The following is a 27,323-nucleotide window of genomic DNA, read 5'->3' as shown; positions in this document are numbered from 1 at the left end:
GAAAAGGGTGCTCTCCCCCCCGCCCCCCCCCCCCCCCGCTCTCCCCCCAAAGACCTCCAAAACAAAACCACCCAAAGCTCCAAAACGGTCAACAAGAAGACTGTTCCAGTGTGCTGCAAGCTGCTGAAGCCTAGAGCCAGTTGGGTCCATTGAACTGAAAACAGGGATCACTTGTCTTGTGTTCTCCGTGACACTTTTGTCACCAAATCTGGTTTTGGAAAGGACCATGGGAAGGAGGATTTTGATGGCAAAGGTTTTGTGTGTGTGTGTCCAGGGTAAAATATAGTTTAAGAAAAGTTAGAAATGCACAGGCATTGTGTAAGTGGAGATAAAGGTGATTAAAAAAACTGTTAAAAGGGCAATGGTAGTGACAGGAGACAAAATATGGTCTAGGATTTGAGAGAGGGAGATGCTGGAGGCTGATCTAGTGAAGCGGGGTGTATGACACATACTGAGAGACCGGGTATAATTTGCACTGGCAGCCTTAATTCTCTCATTTTTCTTAACTCGAGGATGATTAGGGTAAAAGAATTCATGTTCTTCAGGGAGAAAGTATTATTCTTGAGTGTAGTAAATAGAAAATTTGTTTAAATGACAAATATTCTACACCTGTAAGCTTTTTCTCAGCTGTTTGAAAACAGGCTTTAACTAATATGCAAGTGAATCTCATTGCTGAGACTACAGTACAGTCATGGCCATGTTGCACTTTATAATGAAAAGAGCAGCTTTTAAAAATACTGATCATGGATGGAAATGCTCAGTTGTGCTTTGTACTGTCAGTGTAGGTGTCTGGTCTATGGTGTGTTCTTTATACAGAGTATTCAAGAACTGAAACTGTCATTCTCACTACTTTGGACACTATTTTACAACCTGCTATATTCAAAGATTTCTTTCCAGCTTATTTTGCTTAAGATAGATGAGTAAGAGCACATAAAGGTCTATGTTAAAGGCATGACAGGTCCAATATTAAACTTTGCAGTGTCTTTTCCCCAGTTTTTTTTAGCTGGAGTCTTGTGTGTCAACTGACCTCCCAGAAAAAGCTGGCTGTTAACTAAACCAACAGAAGTTAAGTAGCTGCAGTTATCTCTTGTGAAAAAAATGCCTACTTCTGTCTCCTGCCAACTAGCAATAGGTTTCTGACTGTACCTTAAATAGTACCTCCTGATTTCTTTTTAAATTCCTTAATAAACAGGGCTTATAAATGTCCTTAAGCTTGTCTTGCCCATTCTATCTGTGTAAACTTGTTTGTTTGCTCTTCACCATTATTGTGATGAACCCCCCTTAGAGAGCCAGGGGTGCACATGTGCACTTTGTCAAAACCAGGAGCAATGAAAGCAGAGTAGGGGCTTTAAGGCATCAGTGTTCAACAGACTGCATGTTTGTATTTCTGATGTTTTTAGTTTCAAAGATAAAGCATTTCATATGCTTTCACATGAAGGCTGATTTACAAAGGGAATACTGTTGATGTGGTTCCCATTTTAGGACCCATAGACTAATTTTCCTTTAAAGAAGTTAAATTAACTGATGAACAGTTAACTATTGATTGCTTTATGGTTTGTTGTGTTATGTTGGTTGTTGTTTTTTTCAGTTCAGCATTTGGTCTCCTCCAGCTTTCCTCTAATTGCCCAGAGAAGTTGTAGAATGCCCATCCTTGGGGAGAGTCAAAACACACCCTAAGAAATAGGGTTTAATTTTGAAGTAGGATAAACTTGGAAGTTGGCCCTGCTTTTAGTGCATGGAAGGTGGGGTGTTAGACATGTTAAAAGATGTCTAGAAGACCTCTTTCAAAGGGCTCTTCTGATCTAAATTAGGATTCTAATTCAGCTTTCTGAAGGATTAGAAAAAATACAAAAGATGTGAGGAAATGCAAGATCTATTTAGGGAGAAGCAGCCTAAAAATATCTATCCTGTAGAAGTAAGTTTCCAGAACAAGATGTTTAGAACTCTGACCCCTGGCATTGTCAAGCCTTAAACTAAGAAAAATCATTATGAGAGTTAAGAACTAGTTCAAGAGTGTTTGGGGCTCTGTTTGTTTGTTTAGCGTTTCTTACCTACAGCTACAAGTCATTTCTGCATACCTCTTGTATTGCTGCACAGTGCAACATGCTTGGCTTCTTGCAAGTATCTCAGCAGGTGTATTTTTAAGGGATATTTCTGAAAACTATGTTTAATTTTATGGCTAGTGTTGTACTGCATACAGTTTTTCTCAAGGGAAAGAGCTATGAAGTCTGAACAGGATGTCAGCATGTGATTTGGCTGATGTGTCAGATGGGGAGCATACCGGTTACCCCATGCATGTCATGTAGACCTGGCTAACAAATCTGGGGAATGGTAATGTTGAGACACCTGCTTCAATAAACTTGTCTGCCAGTTTAACTTTTCCATTTCTTCTGTGTTTCCGGTGGATTCTTACAATACTTGTAATACTCATGTGAAACAGGTGTTTTTACCACTTTGGATATTATTTTTGTGTTTCCTAGGCTTGCATCAGCAATGTGGTACTTTATTTTCTGATATATTAGAAAGTGTTTTGTTAAAAAAAAATTCTGATTTTGAAGGTTGGTTTTGGCTTATCAGACTTCTAACTGACATAGTTCAAGCTTACATGAATTAGAGTGGACCCCTATGTACACAAACTCACTTTCCTGTCTCTAACTTCCAGTAATAAACAAGAGTTAAGATTGTTAAACAAGCCATGGATTTTGCAGTAACTGATCAGCTTGACTTGCTTTCTTTGCACTGTTATCATTACTGGCTGTTGGGAAGTAATCCAGTGAGAATTTTGTTTTTTGCAGATGAAACAAGGTTTAAAATTGATTGTTCTGTCTTCAGGTAGTGAAGAATAAACAAACCCCAAGTAAGTGTTGCTAAACAAACTCCTTTTTCCTATCCATTCTCTTAAAGGCATATAACACCAGAGAAGTTCTATGTGGAAGCTTGTGATGATGGAGCAGATGATGTGCTTGCAATTGATAGAGTCTCCACGGAAGTCACTCTTACAGGTACTCTCCTCACCAGTATTTCTCAATATAGGGTTCCTTGTCCTTTTTGTCTGTTTTGCTCTAGGCACTCCCAGAAGATCTTCAGAGCCTTAAGTTGATACTGGGAAAAATGTTTTCATCTTTAGTTCCTGTTTTTAAAATAGTGCTTTGTGTTCTGTCCTACAAAGAACTTTGTTTGAAATGCCTTTTCACTGTGGGATTGATGCTGTGGGTAACCAGGGTGATAGTGCTTGCCTCTTTTTGGTAAGACTGCCCATCACCACAGTAAAAACTGACTCATCCAAGCTAGCTGGGGTTTGTGCTACAACTCCAAGATCAAACATGGAAACGGTTGAACACTGGGCTTCTGCAGCTTTTGCCAAGTTGTCCCAGTGCTGTCTTTTATTTAATACTGAAACCTGAATTTTCATAAAGCCTCTAGAAACAACAGTAAAAAAACCCCTCACTGTAAACGTAGTTCTGTGTTGCAAATCTGGATTCAAATGTCAGTGCAAGTAGTCTTAAGCATGCTGATGCTGAGATCTTCAAAGTTTTACTTGGTTCTTTTTTTTGAGAATTTGAAATTAATGCATAAAAACAATCAAAGTACTTGCATTAAATGACAACATGAAATGAAGGTGATGGGTGACTTCCCTTTTGATACTTCGGGAGTTTGTACCTCAGTATTACTAATCTCTAAACAGACAAATGCTGCAGTAATATCAATATAAAAGCAGTCATTCTCTTTCTTCTATTACACCTCTTGCATACTTCATGTAAGAGCAGTGTACCCATCCCACTGACACTTTTGGTGTAGTACAATATTTCAATTTCTACTTCAAAGTTGTCCCTTCAAAACTGTAAAGATAGCTATCCCAAGTCTTTTATTAGTCTACATCTGTTCTCATTGCTGGTGTTTTATCAGATGAACCTGCAAGGTGTTTAAAGCAGAGGAAAATTAAAGTGCTATCTTTTTCTGTTCTCTAAGCTCTGGGGAAATGCTTTACTCTGGTGTGGGTGTGGTGGTTTTGGGGTTTTTTTGTTTTTTTAAAAGTTCTCCAATATCCCTTCTGTTATTCTGGAAATGTGGATAGATGAAAGTTTAACATGCTAAGACTTGTAATTGATATTTGGATACCTTTTGGATTTCTTGGTATGTTGTTTGGAATACTGTATCCCTTGCCACATCTGTGCTGTTGTTGGTAGGTTGCAGAGATAGACCAAAAAGTGAACTAGGTCTTCTGAAATGGAAATAGGCGGAGGCTCAGAAGAAGCAGTCGAAGTGGGAGGCACAAGCGTTTATGGTTTGTTTGTCCTTGATGTCTTGATGGCTTCAAAATAAAAAGCTTCTGGAAGCTGACAGGACAATACATTATTGAGGAGTCTACTTGCCATATTATCATGTGAATGAGCTTGAATTTATTCAATTGAATGAATGACTATTTTGATTAAACATGAGAAACTGGGTTAGAATGCTTCCACATCCTTCCTCCTCAACCCCCCCATCAGGCTTTGAAATTCTGATGCATTCCTTCTTATACTTCAGACTCTAGCAAAACTTGAGATTTGACCAAGAAGCTTTGACAAACTTAGCTTAATAGTTTTCCAATGTAGTCATGAAAGAAGCAGTCTGAAATCCTGGTGTTTTTTTTCTTCTGCTTTTCAGTTAAGAAAGATGTTCCCCCTTCAGCCGTTACAAGGCCTATTTATGGTATTTTGGGAACAATCCGATTGGTGGCAGGTAAGGAAGGCAGAACTGTGCTCTTTAAAAATACTTAGGCCAGCTGTATTGCTAAAGTGTCTGAGGTTACACTTTGATCACTATGATGGACTTTCCTTATGGCTGCTAGAGGATGGAGGTATCCAAATACAGTTTATCCTGAATGTTCATGTACCTCTTAAACCTGTAGCTCTAATGGTAGAGTTAACTGACAGCTTGTTGAGTTTTAAGGAATGCATTTCAAATGTGTGCAAAGAACTTCATCTACTTACTCTTCATAACTGTTTTAATCTTAGCTGCAGGATTTGATGCAACAGTCAAATACAGGGTCGTGAAGTTTGACTTTAAATCAATAATCTTGGTACACAAATAACTGAGAGTGACAGGGTGCTAGATTAGTAGATGCAGCTGTTCAAGTAATGATTGTGTTCCAACTATCCTACAAATAAAAAGAAAATTCAGTGTTAAAAGGAAAAGGACAGACTGGGACTATTCTGAATTTCAGGGCGTTGTAGGATAAGGTAAAAATAGGCTGTCTATTTCTCCCAAGTATCTCAGTGCTGTTCAGATCTAAACAGTCACTGCCACAAATAAACCTGATGTGTAGAGTCTAAGCTTCCAGGAAAGTTAAGTGTTGCTATTCAAAAGATAGACTTTATTAGAGTTTGGAACTAAAGTAGTCTGAAAAATGATGTAATAAGGAGCATGCATACTGAATAGAAGTCTCCATACGTAGAAAGGATTTAAGTTCACTCGTGGAAGTACTCTCAACTGAAGCAAAGTGTCATTGTGTTAAGTGTGGTAACTTCTGGCAAGATCTTAAACTACTGAATTTTATATGCTCATATTCTAAAGAATTGTGGATCTTGCAGAGTAAGAGCAATGTAATGGACACCTGTGTCTTAGGTACTTGACAGGCCTTGACTGTTTTAAAACTGAACTGCCCCAAAGGGGAATTTTCACAGCTTGCAGGCTTGGCAATGACTTTCGTTCATCTGACTGAATATTAGATAAAATATAGAAGTATGTAACTTCTTTTAATAGCCTGGTTTTTTTCTTTCCACCCCCCACAGCTTTGCACTGATTGTTAGTATACAGCTGTCAAACTAAAGATGATATCAGTTAAACTAACTGTTCAGCTAAGTGTTGTTAGGCAGTTCACTGTTACCTGTTAACTGTAAAATTGGTTCCATATATAGCAATGCAGTGTCTTTAACAAGCACAAATATTCTTCGCCTATTAAAGTATTAAGTGGGAAAAAAAATTGCTGAAGTAATATCTGAAGCTCTGAAATCTCAAACAGAAGATTGCATACCCAAATAGGAAGAGACAACACTGAAAATTCATGTCAGATTAAATGTATCTATTTGTGCAGCATCTTTGTGGTGTATTTGTGGATGTAATGTGCTGTTTTTATAAGGTATGTGGATGCTTCTGACATAGTAACCAAAAGCAGTATTTTAACTCGAGATGCAAACATGCTAGAGCATTCTCAAGTGCTTGAATATTCCACCCAAATAAAAAGTATAACACTAGAGCTGCAGAGGTTAAAGTGGGGGTGGTACCTGTTCTTTGACTAACTATAGACTAGATACCCCATATAATAATTCACCTGTCCATAAAACTTGGTGTATATCTAGGTATATACAAACAATGGGTAAACTTACTGCACACAACATGAACTGTTTCTGCTTTGGCATTCATACTTCTTTGAATGCTTTAGTACAAAAATGTACTAGATTTGTGGTTCTGTGCTTCTGCATGGCCTGCTCATTGCTTTGCTCTATTGAAGTTGTAAGTAAGCATATAATGGTTATAAGATGTAGATGATGAGATATTTTTATCCATCAATATCCAATTTAATAAAGTAACCTTTTTATTCAAAACCAAGATGGCACTGAAATATGATAGGCTTAGAAATAAGGCTATGTTGTGTTACCAGCAAGTGTAAATTAATTGTTTTGAGTGAACTGTTATGATTATGGGTTTTTTTGCTTTGTTGCTTACGCAACCAGGAAAACAACAAACTTCCTGTCTTAAATTATTAAAAGAAACCCCTTCTCTTTGCTCCGTTTTGAACCTGTTAGGATGAGCATTTTTTTCAGCATAAGATGAATAGGCTTTTTGCATTCTGAAGCATGCTTCCTTTCATGTATTTCAGACTTGGTCTGTGCTTTCCAAACCACATTCAAGACCATTGGCCTCTTTCTGCATTTGCAAGCCTAAAGACTTTCAGACTGTCTCTGGTCTGAAGTAAGAGTAGCTGACACTATCTTGTCCATTTTTTTAAATTCCTTAATCTTAATGAGTACCTCAAGATCTGTGAGCACAGAGAAATGGGTAGCTTAGCAAGTGCATTTTGCTTCTGTTCCAGCCCCTTACTGTTAAGAACATAAAGTCCTAGATGTAACTTGAAGAAAACCCACTCTCTCCTATTGGTTTCAGTTTTCTGGTGTGGTGATAGGCTGCTTTTCTTAATATGCATGTCTGTTTTGGTTTTTTTTAAAGTTTGCTTTTTCTGATTTACAGGCACATATCTTATTGTAATAACAAAAAAGAAAAAAGTTGGTGAGATTTTCAGTCATGCAATCTGGAAAGCAACAGACTTTGACATCCTCTCCTACAAAAAGACCATGCTGCACTTAACTGATATTCAGGTAGGTGGATTGATTAGGGGAGTGTGGGGGAATGTTACCTTATGTTAATGTCCATTACCACAGGACCTAATTTGATGAAACTAGGAAAATTTTTTTAAGCAGCTCTTTGAACTATACTTTTTTCTTTGATTTGTTCAGGCTACTATACTTGATGTAATATTTGGATGTAGATGTATGTTAAGTTATGTCATTCAAGATAAGAAACTCACACTGTGCAACTTGGAATATCACCCCCAGAGTTTGATCTACATATTGTGCGTTTTTGCTCCTTTAAAGATGGCATACTCTTCCCCTTAAGTCTTTCTCACAGCTTTACTATTCTGATAGCCCCTACAATAAGCTGCCTTGTCGTCTTCTAATTATCTGTCTTGCTTAATTTATGCAATTGTTCAATTACATAATTACCCAGCAGGGAAGAACTAATTTTTTTTTGAGAGGGAGGGAAAGGATGAAAATTGTTTACAATGGATGTGTTGTGGATTGATAAAGAGTAGTAGATAAGGGTGTCTAACCAATGGAGCTGAAAGGAAATATGATGCTCTTTCAGGAAAGGAGTGAGGTTAACTAAAATTTGAACCAGAAAACAGATTAGTTATTGGGTAATCCTAACAGCAAGTTATATCCTTTCTTTTGCATTGCCATCTTGTCTTGGTTTTTTTGACTGAATGGTTTTCAGGGAAACTAATGGCTTCCTTTTTGCTTGGGAGTCGCTAATATTAGTTTAATACCAGTAGCTATTTACCTCACAGGAAAACTGTTCTCTGCTCTCCACTGTTCTTGCAGAATTTGGTTGCAGTGTGCTAGCTGTAAGTTACCAGTGAACTGGTATCAAAATTGCAATCTTACGGTTTCCTCGTATGGTAATCTCTGGATGATGTCCTGTGTTGCTAGAGCACTAGCAAAGTTCATCTCATCACTTCACAAAGTGGTGGTAGCTTATAAGAATAAGATATTTGGATGGTAATAAATGAGAGCTCTTCTGTCCTTTTTTCCTCAACAGTTGCAGGACAATAAAGTGTTTTTATCAATGCTTAATCATGTCTTGAGCGTGGATGGATTTTACTTCTCAACAACGTATGACCTAACGCACACTCTGCAACGGTTAGCCAACACAAGCCCGGAGTTCCAGGAAATGAGCCTCTTAGAGAGGGTAAGGATTTAATTTTGCTTAGTATCTGTGTCTCAGACATTGTCAATCAGTTCTGTGTGGCTTAAGTTTCGTTTATGCAGCTGATGTTTAAATGATGTCAAAACAAACTATCACAAACTAAAGGAAACTTTATGTAAAGTTTAGGATGCTATTGCTGAAGTCTGTGGTCCCGTTACTCTTGAGCTTAAACTTTTTTTTTACAGTGAATTAGTATGCTAAATGGTAGCAGATACTGTTAAAGCGTTTATGGTCCTCTGTTAAACTAAAAATGGCTTTACTGTTTTAATCATTAATTTAAACTAGCGAAACGGATTACATGTTGCTTAGATGCAAATCCTTATAATTGAACTGGCAAAAAATAGCTGTGTAACTAGACTATCGCTGTGATCTTGTTAATTGAGTTGTACTGGGGCAGTTCTCTGGAATAAGAAGCCGACAGTGAAAGGAAAAAGAAGCAACCAAGCAAGTGTGCAAGGTACACTGACTGAATCAAGTTACAGTTTGAGTTGCTTTGTAGGGTGCTCAGAATAAGTGTGGAAATTGCTGGTCTGTAATGGTTCAGTACACAAGTTTGTTCAGCACTGCAGCATTTTATGGAAACTGTTAGGGGTTGCAACTGAGCATACTAGTCCACCCTTCCTTAAGTCTCTTAGCTTGTGAGCAACATGAGGTTCCAGAAGTCTGTTCTGATGTGATGTCAGACTTCTAGATCAGGCAGTTAAAAGTACTTTCTGCACTCTGCTTTAAATGGATTAAAATTCAAAATAAATGAAAGTTCACCTCTGATTTTAATATTGAACACTAATTGCAACAAGAAGGAACTAAGTAGAAAAATTGTGAGAAAGCAAGTCATTCCTCTGACCTAGAATCAGGGGAAGAAAAAAAAAAAAAACTGAAGCGGAATAAATGGCACTTAACTTTGTATTCTCTTCCAGGATAACATCGAACAGAACTGTGGGTTTTATGGCTGTTGGCCTTGGGATATTGTATTCTGTCTAAACTATGCCTATTCCTTATGTTTGAAGCATGAATTTAATATGCTGCTTTTGCCTTAAAGACAACAGAATTACACAGCCAAATGCAATTTGAGCTTGAAATTCTCTTGTGCCTCCAGAGTTCCAGAATCCTTAGTCTGGTAACTTACTATCCTACAGTGTAAACAAGGTCTAAACTGCCTAGACACTGAAATACTGAAACCTTGGAAGTCAATAGCACTTTTTCTTCCGCTGCTGAAGAGGTGGCAGTGGAGTCACAAGGTGTTGTCTCTTAGTTACCGAAAGTATCTAAGCTGGGGAAGCAGTACACTTTTTCAAAGATTTAATTAAAAAAAAATCAATTTAAAAATAATTTTATAGTTGGGGACTATTTAGCGTTATCAAATGCTGCTCTGGCGGTACTCTTGCCAGGGAGAGCTGCTGCTGACATGAAAGGATTGGTTTCCTTAAAATTGTGGCACTTCAGAAGGTTGTTTGAAAGGCAAAGTACAGTAAAAAAGTGTCACTTTCAAGTAAATTCAGATGTTAGATGGTTAAAACAATTTTAATGTAATTTTACACTTGTGGTTAAAGCATAATGCCTTAACAAAAGGGTGGTGGCAGTTCTGGGCATCTCCAGTTCCCCTCTGTGAGAGAAGCCTGGCCTGTGGTTGGTGTGGAGGTATTTTGGTTTGATATTTGTGGGTGTTTGGTTTGGTTTTGTTTGGTTGGGGTTTTTTTTAAACAATACTGGTAGAAGGATACAGACCCAGTATAGGGGCACCAAAGCATCATATCATGTTCTTTCACTAGTTCAAGACACTGCAAGTAGGATTTGAACAGTTCCTGGCAGATAGTTGTATTTATTGTTTTGTTAGACAAAGGGCTGTTCCAATGCTGAACTTGAATTAACCCTCATCCTCAGTGACACATTGTCTGCCTGCCTCATCTTGAAGTTGAGATATATGGCACTTCCCAGAGCTTGCACTACATTCTACAGCAAATGTCACGTTTGTGACTAATCTGGTAGCTTTCTGGAACATGCTCAGCAACCTGCTCGAGGTACTTTTGAGGTGAATTAAGAATAGCAAAGAAGTGAAGTTGAAGTGGATCACTTACACAGCAGAATATAAATACTTTTGTCTTTTAAACTGCAAGTATTGTTTAACTTACAATTCTTGGAATTGTTGATTATTGCATACAGGACTCCTTGCATTTTTACCTTCTGCCCATTTTAGGAGTGTTACCTTGCTGCTGTTCTTAAAATTTTGGGTAATTTCTTCAAGCCCTATTTACTTAGGGCAAGGACTGGAATGTTCTTCCAATACTGCAGCTCAGTTGTTAATGGTTTAGCATGCCTGAAGTATCAGGGAATGCCCTTAAAGATTGGAGGGAACTGTTCTTCTTTTACCTATTTTTATTTTATTTAGATTTCTAGTTGATGATATGAAGGGTACTGATGAGAGAAGGGCATTCCATCTCTGTGTACACCTGTTCACCTACACTTGTGTAATGCGTGGATACAATAATACTGCCTTTATGTTTAATGCAACAGAACTGACAGTCTCTAAAAGCGTGTTGGCTTTTTTCTTGCTGCAGGCAGATCCACGGTTTGTATGGAACGGACATCTTCTTAGAGAATTTGCTGCTCAACCAGAGGTAAACACTTCGTAATGATTATATTAATAGAGGACGAGTGTACTTTTACTATGAGTATACAACAGTTCCCTGTAATTCTGTTTCAGACAGCCAAAATCTAGTATAATGTGGCTGTTCATCTTCTAGTTTAGCACAGTGACAGTATTCTGCTTTCAAACTTCCAATGTTATGTCCATGTCCTCAACAGTACATGTAGTAAAGCTGACTTTTGGAAGTGCCTGCATTTGAAGATACTGTGCTGAGATCATGCTTGTATAAACCAAAGGGGAAGTTACACTGCACAGCATATGCTTCTGAAGCTTTTGAAGTTTAGCTACTTACTTATCTTTAGGTATAGGCAAGGTTTGGCTCATCACTTTTTTCCTAAGACTGGCTAGCAACTTTCTCCACAAGTGCAGTTTAAATTCCATTTGCCTAGTGAGTAGGTCATAAAGCTGATAAAGAGTAAGACTAATGGTTAGACCCTTTCAGTTTATTTCAAATGAAGACTAGCACAGTGTAACCTTTGAATTTACTTAGTCCAGCAAATACAAGTGCATGACTATGAGCCACAACTGCAGTACCTCAATGGCCAGACTGATCTAAGCTCCTTCCTACTAGAGACTTCAGATGTGTGTTAAACTTCTTGAATTGTCTGTGCTACCACAACCTTTTCTCTCTATCAGTACTTCTCATTTATCGAAGTGAATGACATGCTGCTTCTATTTCTGTCTCGGTAACCTGTGGAGATGTTTTATGTTAGACAGCACTGTTCCAAAAGGCTGGATTGTGCAGTGCTTCTGGAATGCGAAGATAACAGCTTAGCAAAGGGCTGTTGTGCATATTCTGGAGGCATATGACTGGGTATATAGTTTGCATAGTGCTATGCAGTCAAAGCTTGGGAGGTGAGAGAGAAGCTGTAGTGGGAGCAACAAAAATCCCAGTGTCACTGGTTAGTGAAAACAGATGTAGGAGGCAAAACAGAGAAGCTGAAAAGGGAGATAACCGATGTGTAAGGGGAAGTGTGACCTAGTATTGACTACAGGTGACTTGCTATAGTAACAGTTTTAGGTAATGAGATGTGTTATTTCTGACTTCCAGTATTGGAAAATCTTAATTTTATATTTTCTTGAAAGACCAAAGGTATTCAGGAGTGGCAGGGTGGGAAAAACCCTGGAACAAGCATTTTGAGTATTAATCACATGGAAGTATCCCTTACTGAAGCTCTGTGTTGTTAACTACCATCTCTGCTTATATCCTACTGTGGACGTTCATCAAATACCATATCAAAAGGTTTTCAGTGTGTACTGCTTTATATCTGGCATGTTTGTAGAAGAGTAAATGCCATGTATAGGATGTCAAAGCAGCTTGTTTTTTGTCAAGGTCACTTAATTAGGATTAGATAGACTTTTACTTTTTCACTGCTGCTAATAAGGGTTACATGTCTTGCTGTTTTCCTTGAACTTTTTTTCTCAGAATTACTGCACCCTAAACAAAAAGTAAAGGATAAAAAGTATATAAAACTATCAAAAAAAAAAATCCTAGACAAAGCATAGTCACCCACATACCTCTTCTGGCTGCTGGTGCTTAATATTTTTAACATGTGGTGTGTGTGTCTGTTTCAGATCCATAGGTTTGCTACACCAGTGATGCATGGATGTATCCTTCTACGTTGTAAATAAAACTCAGTGCTGAATATGGTAGTCTAATAGCAAAATGGCTGCTGAGGAAGCTGCTCTGTTGGCTGTGTTGGCAACTGTAACATAGAACGCAATGTCAGAATTAAGGTGTAGTTCTTTCAGATATGAGCATTACATTTTTTTTTGACAGCCCACTCGTATGATAACTCACTTGAATATTCTGCTCTTAAGGGTTAATGTATTTAATTTTACAGGCATGAATTGCGTAACTCTTTCAATGGGGTTGAAGGTTAAGATGAATGGCAAATGCTCTTACATCAGCCTTAGTACTTTTTATCTTGCTGTAAGGATACCATCGTGTAGCATTTACTTTGAATATAAAATAATGGTGAACAGTTTTGACTTGAAGGAGTGCTTATGGATGTTCCTGTTGGTGAATAAAAGGATAAGGAGTTCTGCTGGAGGCTTGTGGAATGTTTCTCCTAGCCAGCTGTTTTTCCTGCACCAATGCTTTGGGTAACAGTCTTTTTAGCAAAGCAGTTATGAGTTTATTTTTGAAAAGGGGTGTATGCTGTGAGTAAGCCTAATGCTTTCAGGAGGCAGTGTTCCTCATGCAATGTGTGATCAACAAGAAGTCCCAGGTGCTCCTGGACTGGCAGCATCAGAAGGACTGGCAAGACTGGACAGAGCAACACATGCTGCGTTCTCCTTAGTTCCTCTATCGCAAAGGCCCCTCAGGTGTGTGCAGGGAACAGCTTCCAGACTGCATTGGTTGTTCTGGTAGGACTGTTAGCAGCTGGCAGATCTACAGCCCTTCTTCCCTGTGACTTCATTTAATGGAAAATGTTGTGGGAGTAGGTGGAGAGGCAAAGAAATATAGCAAAAGGGAACTGTCAAAACAACCCAGTCCTTATCCTGCAGGTCCTAGGTGAAAAAGTCTGGGTAGATTGCAATTAGCAATTGGCAGACTGCAATTAACACCTTCCTCTGTCCTATTTTCACTATATAAATAATTAGCATAAATAATGTATGTTTTACTATAATACTAACCAAACACCTTAGAGAACCCAGGAATTCGAAGAAACTAGGGTTTTAGTGATGAAATTACTAGGAAGAGCCCTAAGCAGACTGTTCCAGGGCTGCTAACAGTTACTTCAATAAAATAAAAGATTCTTTTTTTCCCCCCATATAAACCTAAATAGATTTTGTTCAGCTATCTAGACTGGGATTCTAGTCTTGCAGTGATGAGAAATAATGGACTGACTTGGGTAATCAAGACTGACCGCCTAAAGTAGATTTAATGTTTCCCTTGCTGTTCCAAAAAGCTCCTTCTAAAGAACAATTGTTGTGTTTTCCTTTTTTGTGTGAGTGGAAGTAGCCAGTAGCAAGCTGCCATTCAAGTTAGGACAGAGATTGCAGACAGAAAATGGGCTGACTATTTCTAAGCAGCTAAGTTTAGAGGTAACCTTTCTTGCAGGAGACTGTTGGCTGTACAAGTGTTGAATTAAAGGGTGTAGGACCTGGCAGTAATTTTCCAGGAAAGCAGAGGAATAGGTCTTTTTCAGTCTAAGTTATGAATTGTGAGAACATTCTGGACTAGATAGGGCCAATTTGTATCTTATTTTTTTTAATTCTTTACAAACAGTATTAGCACAAATGCCCACATAACTCAAGATGTTCCATATATGCAATCAGTGTGCTCTTTAACATAGTGTAGGTGCCCACATGTGACACAGCTGCTGTATGTCCTATTTGATTCATAAATGCAGAATCTAGATTTCACTGTAAAATGTGCTATTTTAAAAAATAAAATGTCTTGTTTACATTACCAACCTTAAGACAAAATATCTAGATTCCTCAAAGAATAGAAGACTGCATGCTAATAGTGCAGCTTGCAAAAATTGACCATTTTGATCTTTTGCTTGCTTTAAAGTTGTAGGTTTCTATTTTTAGGGACAAAGGAAGAAAGCCTGTGAATCTACCTGGAGAAATTACTCATGATGAATGCTGGTCTCTACTAGACTTGATAGTTTACTGTAGTCCCAAATAAAGGCAATTATAAACAGCACAGAACAATACTCTAAAACTGAAACTAGTTGTCAATGGCCAGTGTTTGTTGATTAGTCCCAGATTATGGTGTATCTGCCAATTTGGGTATTTAGCCTGAGCAGGAAATCATGCTTGTGTAAAAAGCTCTCACTGGAGACTTGGTACATGTTCATTCTTTTTCTTCACATGGATTTGAAAGCCAGTCTACGTTACTGCTAGTTCTGGCATCTGTAAATGTGATGTACGTTGCACTTAGAGGCGCAAGGTATAACAGCCCAACTTAGTCATTCTTCTAAAAGCCTAGAAAAGAGTTTTGAAGTGGTATTTTGTTAAAAGCAATAGGGGCAAGAAACTGTTAAGATAGCTTAACAAAACTATAGATGAGATCGATGTAGCACTGAATAGAACTTCAGAGGTCAGTCCTTTTAGTGACCATAGGACCATAAGATCAGATTAATCTTTTTAAATCCTGTTTTTTCAAAATCATAGCAGTTTTAATATGTGATCATCAATGATATCACCTATAGCCTGTCTTTTTGTGATGTGCATACTGATCCTAATATTGTTCCTCAGGTTTAACATTCAACTGCTACTGGTGTGAGATGTTTACAGATTTCTTTGAATATGGGTACTTGGTTCCTTGATGTTTCCTACCTCTTGATATATAAAAATATCTTAATGAAATTTTGGGGTTTTTCCTTAATGTTAGTCATTAGTTATTACTATGCATTCTTGTTCTATAAATGGCAAGTGTTTTGACTGGCTGCTTGTTTCCAGAAGAAGCTGTTTCAGGGCTGGTGTACGCTATTATGTAAGAGGTAAAATAGCAAATTGATTTATTTTTAAAATAATGTGAATTCCATCTATACATGTGACTTACCTTTAAGAATAATTGCTGTATAATGACTTGCACAAAAAATGCTTGTAATAGAGCAAGGACCTTGTGAGACAAACTAAAGAAAATCAAAGAAAATACTAGGAACCTGTATGATGAATAGAAGTATGTTATGGTATTTGTTAAAACTGACTCTTCTTTATTCCTCCTAGAGATAACTGCAAAAGTTTTTTCTAGTGGTTTTTTAACACTTCACTGTTTTTACTGGAGTTAAATGCAAGTGTGTAATAGCCCTTTTGGCCTAGCAGTAAATGCAACTAAGAGCATCATTGGTGCTGGCAGGGGAGCCCTGAATAGTGGTGTTCTCTAATTGTTTCAAGTTTAAAAGTGAACAAGGAAATGGTTTTAAATTACCTTCTCTGTTCTTGGTCCCAACATACATGCTTTTGAAGCAATTGGTCTGTTTCTGCAGTGCCATTGCTATTGAATTGTGAATATTTTGGTGTCAAAGCACTCATGTTTTATTTTGTATTAAACCCCTCAATTTCTAGGGCTAGAAATATCAAAATGTGTTAAGCACATCTGTGCTTCTTCAAGCTAAATTTCCTACAGATCGTGTTAAACTTTTTTGCCAAAGGTGTGTTTAATTTACCATCTTGAGGTGGCTCGGTGGTATTTTCATGCTTTCTGTGAGTGCTTAGAAGGCATGGGTAGGAAGCCTTTTGCTGATATACTGTCACTGTTCTGCAGCTGGTCTGAGCTGGTTAATGCGGTCTTTTTCCTACATAGGCATTGATTCAGAAGGACATGCTGCAAACTTTGTTGAAACGGAACAAATTGTGCATTACAAGGGGAGCAAGGCATCGTTTGTTCAGGTAAAGTCAGTGTAAGGAACTGCTCACTGGCTTAAGATCTATAGATAGATAGCTCTGTGTTTCTAAACATAGATTGTATATAAGATGTGCATGCACACAAATAAACAAACCAAACCAGTGTGTTTTATTTTTAAATGACAAGTGAGTTTGTAAGTTCTGTTGTTTAAAACTATTTCCATTCTTTTGTAGACCCGTGGATCAATTCCTTTTTTCTGGTCTCAAAGACCAAACCTCAAGTATAAACCAAAGCCACAGATCAGCAAGTCAGTAAATCATGTATGTGAGTGTTTGTTGTGTCTTGGGGTTTTAATATATTTCTGGGCTCATGTTTGTGTGATAGGGTAACAAACTGTAATCAGAAGAATAAAAATCAGCAATACTGGATTGAGCTTTGTTTTTAAAAAGTAGTAGCAAGAAGCCTCGTACTCCTTAGGATGAGTTCAGAGCCTGAAAAAAATCCAGACATCAATGGGGGTAGTTTCTCTTTGATTCTTGTTTGCAGCAGTTTTAGTAGCTGTACCATACTCGTTATCTGTGGCATATTTAATAAGGAGAGCTGAATGGACTGGGGGGTTGAAAGTAGAAATGTATTAGCACAATAGAGGACATCAAACACTGTTCTTAGTTATAAAACTATCTGTGCGGTATCATCAAAATGATGATTATAGAGATTTCTTGTAAATCACAGATCTCAATAGTAGTGTACATCTGTCAACGCATTTCCTTTCTGTTCTAGATGGATGGCTTCCAAAGACATTTTGACTCGCAAATAATTAGCTATGGAAAGCAAATGATTGTCAACTTGGTATGCTTTCACTTTTTTCTTCCTGAAAAAGCTGCTGTTCTTTTAAGCAGGCTTTTGAGTAATACTGTCTCTTTTTTTTAATTTTTTTTATTCTGTTTCCCAGGTTAACCAAAAAGGTTCAGAGAAGCCTCTTGAGCAAACATTTGCAAAAATGGTAAACAGCATGGCAAATGGAATGGTCAGGTACGTGTGAAGTGAAATGATACATCCTGTGTTGAAAGTTGAGCATTGCCTCAGACCCAGATTCATCAGTTCTTTGGGGGCCTTTACCAACTGTCTGATTTGTTTGAGTTTTATTTTTATGAAGTACCTTGCATATGACCAATGCCCCTACCTCAGAGCTCATATTTTAAGCAGAAATGAGACCATGAAGTGTGTGAGACAAAGAAGAGACAGATAGAATAAAGGGAGCTCAGAGACAATGGTAATGTCAGTATTGGAGTAATAGTATGCTATGAGAACTGTGGAGATCTCCTGCATTTTAGGAAAAAGAAATGCTCTGTAGAACTAGCTTCTGGCCAAAGGGCTTGGTTACATTACTAATTAAGGGAGTGCTGAGTGTGAGCAAAGCAGTGTTGAGGTAAAGGAGGAAACAGTAAGGGGAACACATAATTTAAATGTCCGGACCTCAGTGTAACAATGGGCCAAGAGAGCAGAGAATGCACTTTAATCATAAGAGAAATTCCATCTCTTTGTGGGAATCTTGAGCACAGTATACAATTTTACAACCTGCCTGTGCTTGTTTTCACTAACTTCTAGAGGGAGGGCTAGCATCCAACTCCTGCAGATACTTACCTCTACCTTTTCCTTGAAATTGCTGTATAGTATTCTTGTCACTCATGTATGTCAAAGGACAAAATCCTACCTCTAAGCAAAAAGGCATCCTGTTTTAATAAGGATTCACTTCCATCTAAGCATAACTATGGAATTGCAGAGTATAATCAAAATGCCCGTATGAATCCTGACATACTTTGAATTTTTTCCAAGCTGTTTTCTGCTTGTATGATGCCCTGCTGCTACCTTCACCAGGGTAGTTATGGATGTCTCTCACTTCTGTGTGCTTCTTTTACTACCCTCAGGGGTGTGCTTGTGTTATTGGTGTGTAAGTGTGGATTTTTCTTTTGGTTTTATTAAAAAAGACCACTTCTAAGGTGAGCTCTTTCCTCATTCTCACACCTAGGCTGGTATTGATACCTTAGCTGCACGAAGCTTGTGGAATTCCATGCATCTTTGCTATAAAACCATTTGATGGAAACAAACATGTAAAATTCTGTCAGGGTGTGTTTCAGTGATGCTTGTTCTGTTTGTTAAAAAGTGGTATTTGTCAGCCCCATCTTCTTAATGCTGCCAAAATCCTTTCTTTGTTAATCAGTTTTGATGGTGTTTACCTGCCAGACTGAGACTTGAGTCTTCAGAATATATATACCATCTTTCTTCATGCAAGTAGTCTTGAAAACTTGGCAAATAATATTTGGATTATGAATACTTGAGGGGAGGAATGTAATGCCATGTAATTCCCAGCAAACGTGTATATAAACACATTGAATCAAACACCACTCATCTAGAGCACTTCTTGCCAGAAATGAATTGGCTGTTAAAATCTTGTTCAAAGTCAGTAGCTGTGTAATTTTCTTATGACAGAGTAGGTTAACTGTTCAAACAGAACCTGACTCAGGTTTCTAGAGAGCTATCAAGGGAATTACGCTGCATGCCAGTAAAGAATGTTGCATTTCAACACCTGTGTCTATTTCAAAGTGAACTGAAGTTCCCAATGCAGTTGCTTGGAAGAGAGGAGGGCAAAAGAATCCGGGTGGGGAAAAAAAAAAGATGAAACCAGATGCATATCCCTTCTGTACTTTCTGGAGGAAAAATACTAGCTGGAATGTAGAATGAGTAACTTGGAACTGAATGTGTGCTTCCCCAGACTGGTGGCATCTTGTAAAGAAATGTAAATGCTGTCACCATGCATACTAAGGGTGCAGCCTTGGGAAGATTACAGAGCACTGACAAAATCAACAGATATTTGCTGGAATCCATCTCTAAAGAAAAACAAATCCTCTGTCACTACCTGTTTTATGGATCAGCCCTTCCCTGTGGGGTTTTGAGACCTTTACTATGGTACGTATGTAATCTGAAAAGATGCTTCTCTCTCTCTTAACAGATATGTAGCATTTGACTTCCATAAAGAGTGCAGTCGGATGAGGTGGGATCGACTTCAGATTTTGATGGATCAACTAGCAGAACAGCAAGATGAGTTTAGGTAAGGCTCTGCAGTTCTACTTTGCACTGTTAAAATGAGATCACTTTCTCATAGTTTCTATTGTCTTGAGTTAGGCACAGTAAAACAGACCTGTAACCTTCTGTAAAGAAGATGCATTCCTATGCATTAGTGTTTCCGTATCTCTGATCTCTTGCTGATACTATGTGCAAGCTTAGAGACCTGGTGGTGGATCAGATATAGAGCCCTTTTCATGTCCCAATAAAATGGTTCTGAGAATCATAGCAACCCTGTGTTGTGACTCAAGCTGCTTTTGTACCTTGGGTAAAAGGTTAGACAAAGAAATAAGTGTGCATACAACCGAAGCTATTTAAAGAGAAAAGTCTCCTTAGATGATATTTTTTTCATCCAGTAGTGATTTCATGTGGTGTTGACAGCAAATTGTTCTGCTACATAGCATCAAATACTTAGTGCTCCTTCCACAGGCACCTGCTGTCTTAAAAAGCGTTTTCTCTAATACACATTGCTTGTGGCACCAAACCTTGGCACTGGCACTGACTAACATAAGTAACCTTGCTAACATAAGTAACCTACAAAGAAACAAATTCTCATTTTGTTTAGTCATAAAAAGGTAGACTAAATGTCCAAATCAACTTAAATTTTTGTTTAGTCCCACAAGTGTGTGGTTTTATGCACTTCTTGGTCTTTGCTACTTGTAGACATGTAGATTGTTAGGGAAACTGTTTACTTTGTTCTGCTTTTCAATTGCTTCCTTCCTGTTCCTAAAGTCTTGTGTCTAAAGCACAAAGTAGATCAGCTAAAACATTACAGAACTGGTAGTGGTATATTCTATCTTTAAACAAAAACAAAAAACAAATGAGGTAAGCTGTGGAGTAGAACAGGAGTCTCATGAATGAAATCTCTTGCCTGGAATGAAGGCTATGGGAGTAGTATAAATTAATGAGATGATAGTGAATGTTGTCTGCCCACCACCAAGAAAAAAAAAAGCCTAAAAAAAACACACGAAGAGCTGAAGAATAACTTGGCTTTGAGCACTTCAAAGAAGGAGAAATAAGCATGTAGGTTTACTATACAGCAAGGATCCTTTATTCTTAGAACAAATACTGAATCCCGTGACTTGTTTACTGTCGCCTGCCATTGGAGGCTTACAAAAGAACCAGCTTTCTTTGAAATGAAGACAGACAAAAAAAAAGGCTATGTGTCTCTAAAACAAGATACAAAAATGAAGGCTCTTTCTCAAGATTAGGTTGGCTCTACCTTGCCTTGTTTTGTTTCATTTAGGGTGACTATTGCTTAAATAGGAACGGAAAAGTCTGAGTTCTGATATTCTTAGAAAATAGTTCTGTAACCCTGATGGAGGTAAACAATTCTATGGAGGTAGACAACTCTATTTTCTGCAGGTTAAATCCAGTTGTGAAAGACCTGTCAAAGGAGAGCTGGCTTGTTGGGTTTGGGGAGGGTGCTGGGTTGGGGGGGGTTGTTTGTTTGTTTTTAATTTTTTTAGAGCAATTATAGGAGATGCAGCACTTAAACTATCTTATTAACCAGAAATGTCTACTCTTCAACTACTATGATTATCCTAATATCTGTTCTAGGCAAAGCTTGGGGGGGAGAAAGGGGAAAATGAAGATTTCACAGGTGTTATTGTCTCCTTTAATCATAGAACGATGTAAAACATGGTTTAACAAAACTAATTCTCCAAGAATGACAAAAATGGGTCTTGTTAACACAAGGTTGATCAAAGTAAATGCATATGCTTCTAAGGCTCTTGATTTTAGTACTGCATGACTCTTAAGACTATAATCTTAAAATGCTGTACAGTACCAGTGGATAATATGCTTGTTCACATTCAGAGTTCATAATTACATAATGGAGTAATCAAATCGACAGAATATGATCTGTAAATCTTTAGGCAACTGGAAGTTTCATGCTGTGGCAGAAGGACAAGCGTAGTTCTGTCCCATTCACACATCCAGCTGATAACTTGATCGGCATATTTGTTTTACCAGCTCAGTTATCGGAATACTTGTATGCAATTCAGTATTTAAAATGAGCTGTTTGTTATCAATTACTAGAAACACTTGGTTTAGTTGATTAAAAAGATTGAGGTAACAGCATATGCCATTGCAAGAGGGAACATCTGGTTCCCCCAGATGTTTGTGTAATGGAAGAGATGAGCAAGTGACAGTAGCAGATTTTTGGTAGTGGCCTTAAAGATATGACTACCTTCCTCAAAGATCTGTGCCTGACAGCTTATATGACTTTTTATGCAGTGGTGACTGTATTGAACCATGTGACCAGGTGATACACAAATCTGGTTACTTCTGCTGTTACACTCTACTAATGATCTTGATATCTGTGGAGCTAAGACCCTCTGATAACGAAAGAACATAAAATATAAGTCACTGATTTTGCACCAGAAGCTGCTCTTCCCAGTGGCATGTAACTCAATATTGCTGCTTTCTAAATGATAAGAGTAAATACTGCCCTGAGATTACTAAATGTTTATATATTGGTGCTATTTTTCAGCATGGGAGGGGAAGAATTCAGGGAGGCATCACAGTTCAAAGACATGGCTAAGAAGTCTTTGTATGCTCAAGACAACTGTCTTTTGGTTGCTAGAATATTTACTTCTGAAAACATGTGGTTTATATGGACTGTTGCCTATAAATACTTAGGTGGACTGTATGTGTTAGTTATTTTCTAGTTGATTCCGATGGTAAAATAGTGACTCAGCAGGAAGGAATATTCCGCAGTAACTGCATGGACTGCCTTGATCGGACTAATGTGATTCAGAGCTTGTTAGCACGCCGATCTCTTCAAGCCCAGCTTCAGGTAAATATTTATTGTTGTTTAACAAGCTAGAAGAGGAGAGAAGCTTTCTGTTTGCAATGGAAATGTAACTTTAACACTAGAATAAGAGCTTGCATACTTGAGTTACTGTTCTACTTACTTGAAATGTGTTGGCCAGACTCTAGTTTAATAAATGTAGCTTTTTCTGAAAGCAAATCCTAATTTTTCTAGTGAACTACTGGTGAGCCTTGGTATTTTTTTTGTTTTAGAGGCTAGGTGTTCTGCATGTTGGACAGAGAATTGAAGAGCAAGCAGACTTTGAGAAAATCTACAAAAATGGTAGGCTGTTTACAGAGTTCAATCAATCACTTTTTTCCAAACAGCGTACATAACTTCCTTAATCTTTCCTAATGTTTTCCTATTCACAGCATGGGCTGATAATGCTAATGCTTGTGCCAAACAATATGCTGGAACTGGTGCCTTAAAGACAGATTACACAAGGCAAGTCAGCCTTTCCTGTAAAGGCCTTCTGGGTTTTTGGGGATGTTTGGGATTTTCTTTAAGCCTTCACATCTGAGAAGGTTATTAATTTGGGGCTTAGGCCATTAATGAGTTTTGCAGTGGTTCAACTGGTAAAATGTCAGACTAAAATCTACAGAACACCATTCTTCACTGTGTTTATATGAAAGGAGAAAAGGCTATTTGGAAATAAAACCACGAAAATGTACCCCTTCAAGGCACATTTATATTGTGGGGTGGAGAGAAGTGTAATTTTACTTTCAAGCTTTGTTACAAGTATGTGTGTTAATAATGCAGAGGCAGCAGTAGATAAATGTATTTACATGCAGGTGTTCATTAAACATAGTACACATTTGAACAATGAAAGAACAATTTCAGATTTACAGTCTTCCTGAATTTATAAATATATTGTAAATATTTCTCAAAACTTCCTGTTGCAGAACTGGGAAGAGGACTCAGTGGGGCTTAATAATGGATGGCTGGAACTCATTAATACGTTACTACAAAAATAACTTTTCTGATGGATTTAGACAAGTAAGCTAAGCTTTTAACTGTGGGGGAATGTTTGATAAACATGGCTGTGCATTTTAACTCTTGGTCTCCCTTTCTCTTGCAGGATGCAATTGATCTTTTTCTTGGAAATTATTCAGTGGATGAAGTAGAACCTGCTAGTCCTCTACATGTCAAGAAAGATTGGAAGTTCTTAGCTGTGAGTATGGAGACTTTATTCATGATTGGAGAAGCACATACCACCTTTTAGTCACTTGCTTCATATGACTAAGTAGAACATGTCTATTTAGTAATGAAGTGTCCCTATAATCTGGTTATGTTTCTATGATACCTGCTTATAGGACTAAACCCAGACTGTTCCCTTGACAGAAAATGGAGTGTCCTTGAGGTATTGAAAAAACTGCTGCTTTTTTTTTTAAATCTGCTTCATCAAGTGGAGAGGGAGAAATTCTACTAGTCACCATCATGACTTTCCTTCTGCAGAAGAAGCTTGTGAAGATCTCTTCTCATACTTCATGCAGAAGCATAGACTGTAACACAAAAAAAGCTTTTTTTTTTTCCCCTCCCCCTTCTCTTTTGTGAAATGGGATTTGGGGACACTACAGGTTTAACTAGTGGCTGGTGTATATTTTTTTTAAAACAAAACACCAATCTCTGAATAGATAGAAGGTGTATTTTAATTCTTAACCTAGTTATTGAACACACTTTCCCACATTTTGGAGCTATCCAAAATTTTATTTAAGCAACTTCATTGCAAAGCAAGTAAGTAGCTTTGCAGTATAGCCCATCTTAAAGGAAACTAAGGAATATATGTGCTGCTGTATCAAGTGATTATTCTTTTTCTCTTTCCCCAGTTGCCTATTATTATGGTGGTTGCTTTCTCCATGTGCATTATTTGTTTGCTAATGGCTGGTAAGTCAATATTGAGTTTAATTTCACAAAATGATCTTGCTTGGGTGTGGACTTTCAGTATATGGTTACCAGAAACTATTCAGTATAAAATTGCTTCTCAGTCATACTAAAAGGTATTTGAGCATGGCTCTGGAGACTGAGGGTCAGCACTATATCATTAACGTGGGAAAACCTGAGGTACTACAGAAAACAATGTTAAACCTTCTGTAGAAGTCACTTAAGGGCCAGTTAATTTCCCCCAAATTTAGTTGCACCTGAGTAGACATCTAGCTTTATTATAGGCTGAATGAATACCTACCTAATTTGGGGCAGAAAGACAGTTCAGAAAAGTCAGATCTAGGCATAAGCCTGTTCTGTTGGATGTCCCCCTAACCAAAATCTGTGGTGGGAGTTGCGAAGTTTTTGGCCACCTGCTTTTGCCTTGAATTTTCTAACATTAGTGCCAACAGAGTTCTTGACTCTGACTTCCATAGCCGTCTGTTCTAACTCTGTGGCCAACATAGTCTTCCTAGGTAAGAAAACAGAAAAAGAGAAGACCCCAGTACTCATGGAAGACTTCTAACTTCATTTGACAGCAGATCTCTGAGGGAGGGCTTGAAATATTTTGCTTTTGTACTAGAAAAACCTGTCTCTGGTAATTGGAGATAATGAATTAAAATGTGTATCTGAACCTTGACAGGTGATACGTGGACAGAGACACTGGCCTATGTGCTTTTCTGGGGAAGTGCAAGCTTTGGAACTTTCGCCATCATCCTTTACAATGGCAAGGATTTTGTAGATGCACCCAAGCTGGTCCAGAAAGAGAAGATGGACTGAATTTGTGTGTGTGGAAAGCGGCTTGGTACTGAGGATTCCTCAAGCCACACCTGGAGTCTCTACTGACCTGCTTTCCACACCAAATAGTGGTCGTCTTAACATTCTTCCTTAGAGGGGGGGGGGGGGGGGGAGAAAATTGTGTCCTTTGGTGGTGGTGGCTTTCAACTGAGAACTGACTTGACAGTCTTAGTTGCAGTGGTCTTTGGAATATTGCATTAGTGGAGGGGGCTTCACTCTTACTGGGATAATGCAAAGATGAAAGCCAGCTTTTTGGTGTCTGGTGTGTTTTAAGGCATATGTGGACTGCTTAAGCTTGTAGTCCACCTGGGCTGTTTCAGCTCAATTTTTGGTCTCTGGCTTGACAGGAGAGAGCTCTGATGCTGTTCATGTGTCAAAAACCCCAGGTGTTGAAGCATTGAACAAATAGCTTCATACCAATGAAAACTCTAGTTCTAAGACTTAGAGCTGGATTACATTTGTTGTGAGAAAGTCCATGTGAAGGAGTCTGTGCATATTTGTGTGTGGATTCTTTTCACTAAATATAAAAGATTTCTGAATCCTAATGCTCTTCTAAAATGAGCTTTTTGTCCTGTCTTGGTTTATCTAGGACTGATGCAATATTCTACTAATCATAGTTTGGGTGAAAGGACAGTGTAATTGGATGTTCCTGAAGTTGCAAATGTCTTGCACTGTTTCAATACTACCGTCTCCAGATGATGATTCATTAGTTAGCAAGTTAAAATGCAGAGTTTTCTTTCTAAAGATGTAAATGAAATCAAAGAATGTAAAAATCCTTTGCAGTGTTTATTGAACCTTCCTTATGCTAAAGGTCCAAAGTACTCTATTACTTTAGAATGGGTCACAATGTAAAAGGTGAACTTCATATTGTTTTGCTGGTCAGCTGCTTCTATTCTTGGTTATGTCAATAATTTATGAAAGAAGGAATAACAACCTGAGGAGAAGGTATTTAGTCTAAACTCCATGTTTGCACTTGGGAGCAGCAGCTTGCTTTTTATGCATGATACTGTAACACACTCTTAAAAAAAAAAAAAAAGAGGAAAAAAAAGCTACAGAATAATTTGTGCTGGTTAATAATAAATGTGTGTCTTTAAATTTAGTGCTTCCAAGCTGTATAAAAATAAGTAATCCTAATCAAGGACCAATTTTAAACTATTTTGTCACTTATTTTATATGGTTTGTTTAAAACCAGACATGGAACTTGCTTAAGGCGCTGTGCATTGTTTAATATTTCCTGTAAGTACAGCTGTATATTCAGATTGTGAGTATAAAATTTAAATGGGGGGAAGGGAGAAACATGTAGAATAAATACTAGGACTAGCACAGTTGTCACTATTGAAGCTAGAACACAACACACTGATACTCCAGTGTTTCCTTGTGTTATGACTGAAAATATGTACAGATTTTTGCAACTGTTTACTGTCTATTTTAACCTTGAATGTTTCTGGAGGCCTCTCTGGGTTTTGTGTAAACATAACCTGTTCATAAGCACTAGTACTTGCAAAGTATCTGTTTGCTTCTAGATGCTGTAATGGAAATACCAGTTGACGGTTAACTGGAAAATCCTCTAAAACTTAAAAGTTTTTTAAGGTGAACTCCATTATGGGCACAAAGTACAAGACCAGCGTAGACCCGATCTTTGAAAATTGTGGTTTGGATGGCTTGCTGGCAGGTGGCATTTGAAGCTTGGTTCGGTTGTCTTGCAGTCTAGAACTGAATCTTTGCATCTTGGGTGATGAACTTGTTGCAGCAAAGACCAAATGTGGATTGCTTGTAAGACCTAGAATAACATGGGTTTTAGAAGGTGGACAGCACCTGTATTTCAGTGCTTTGCAGAGAGTCTGTATTTCTAAAATCACAACTGGTGTACTCATAAATGACAATAAAACGTTCAACTTTTCTAGATACACTGTCTGGGTGCGTTTTGCGCTTCGGAGCAGACCGTTCCCTGTTCCTTACCCCCGTTTCTCCCCGGGAGGACGCTCGTTGCCTGAGCAGACCCTGCTCTTTCTGTGCAGAACTGCTGCTGGCCTCCCTCAGCCTCTGCCCTCCTTGCCACGGCCGGCTCTCCGCCCGAGCACGACTCCGGCCGGGTTTCCGCCACTCTTCGTCGGAGACGGCTTTCGTTAGCGCTGACCCTCGCTCCTTTGTAAAGAAACGGCCGCGGCCTTCCCTCTCCCTCAGGGCGGCCT

The 27,323-nt window shown here is 38.2% G+C and overlaps 1 protein-coding gene across 1 annotated transcript in view; it reads left to right on the top strand.

Annotated features, from left to right (window-relative positions):
• The window catches only part of SACM1L (SAC1 suppressor of actin mutations 1-like (yeast)), a 31,057-nt gene extending 4,905 nt beyond the window's left edge, over positions 1 to 26,152 (top strand). The window contains exons 2-20 of the mRNA XM_010562054.1: positions 2,905 to 3,002; positions 4,648 to 4,722; positions 7,231 to 7,358; positions 8,359 to 8,508; positions 11,082 to 11,141; positions 12,746 to 12,779; positions 15,526 to 15,627; positions 16,434 to 16,519; positions 16,709 to 16,795; positions 17,256 to 17,324; positions 17,428 to 17,507; positions 19,486 to 19,584; positions 22,260 to 22,398; positions 22,626 to 22,695; positions 22,785 to 22,857; positions 23,316 to 23,409; positions 23,492 to 23,584; positions 24,240 to 24,297; positions 24,977 to 26,152. Of these exons, the coding sequence (XP_010560356.1) occupies positions 2,905 to 3,002; positions 4,648 to 4,722; positions 7,231 to 7,358; positions 8,359 to 8,508; positions 11,082 to 11,141; positions 12,746 to 12,779; positions 15,526 to 15,627; positions 16,434 to 16,519; positions 16,709 to 16,795; positions 17,256 to 17,324; positions 17,428 to 17,507; positions 19,486 to 19,584; positions 22,260 to 22,398; positions 22,626 to 22,695; positions 22,785 to 22,857; positions 23,316 to 23,409; positions 23,492 to 23,584; positions 24,240 to 24,297; positions 24,977 to 25,113 (1,732 nt within the window). The 3' untranslated portion in view covers positions 25,114 to 26,152. The remainder of the gene's footprint in view (positions 1 to 2,904; positions 3,003 to 4,647; positions 4,723 to 7,230; positions 7,359 to 8,358; positions 8,509 to 11,081; positions 11,142 to 12,745; positions 12,780 to 15,525; positions 15,628 to 16,433; positions 16,520 to 16,708; positions 16,796 to 17,255; positions 17,325 to 17,427; positions 17,508 to 19,485; positions 19,585 to 22,259; positions 22,399 to 22,625; positions 22,696 to 22,784; positions 22,858 to 23,315; positions 23,410 to 23,491; positions 23,585 to 24,239; positions 24,298 to 24,976) is intronic.
• The last annotated feature ends 1,171 nt before the right edge of the window (positions 26,153 to 27,323 follow it).

The sequence above is a fragment of the Haliaeetus leucocephalus genome, unplaced genomic scaffold, assembly GCF_000737465.1.
Source record: "Haliaeetus leucocephalus isolate CR32 unplaced genomic scaffold, Haliaeetus_leucocephalus-4.0 Scaffold153, whole genome shotgun sequence".
NCBI classification, from domain to species: domain Eukaryota; kingdom Metazoa; phylum Chordata; class Aves; order Accipitriformes; family Accipitridae; genus Haliaeetus; species Haliaeetus leucocephalus.
The sequence above is the reverse complement of the archived record's forward strand: the minus strand, read 5'-3'. Positions and strand labels throughout refer to the sequence as shown.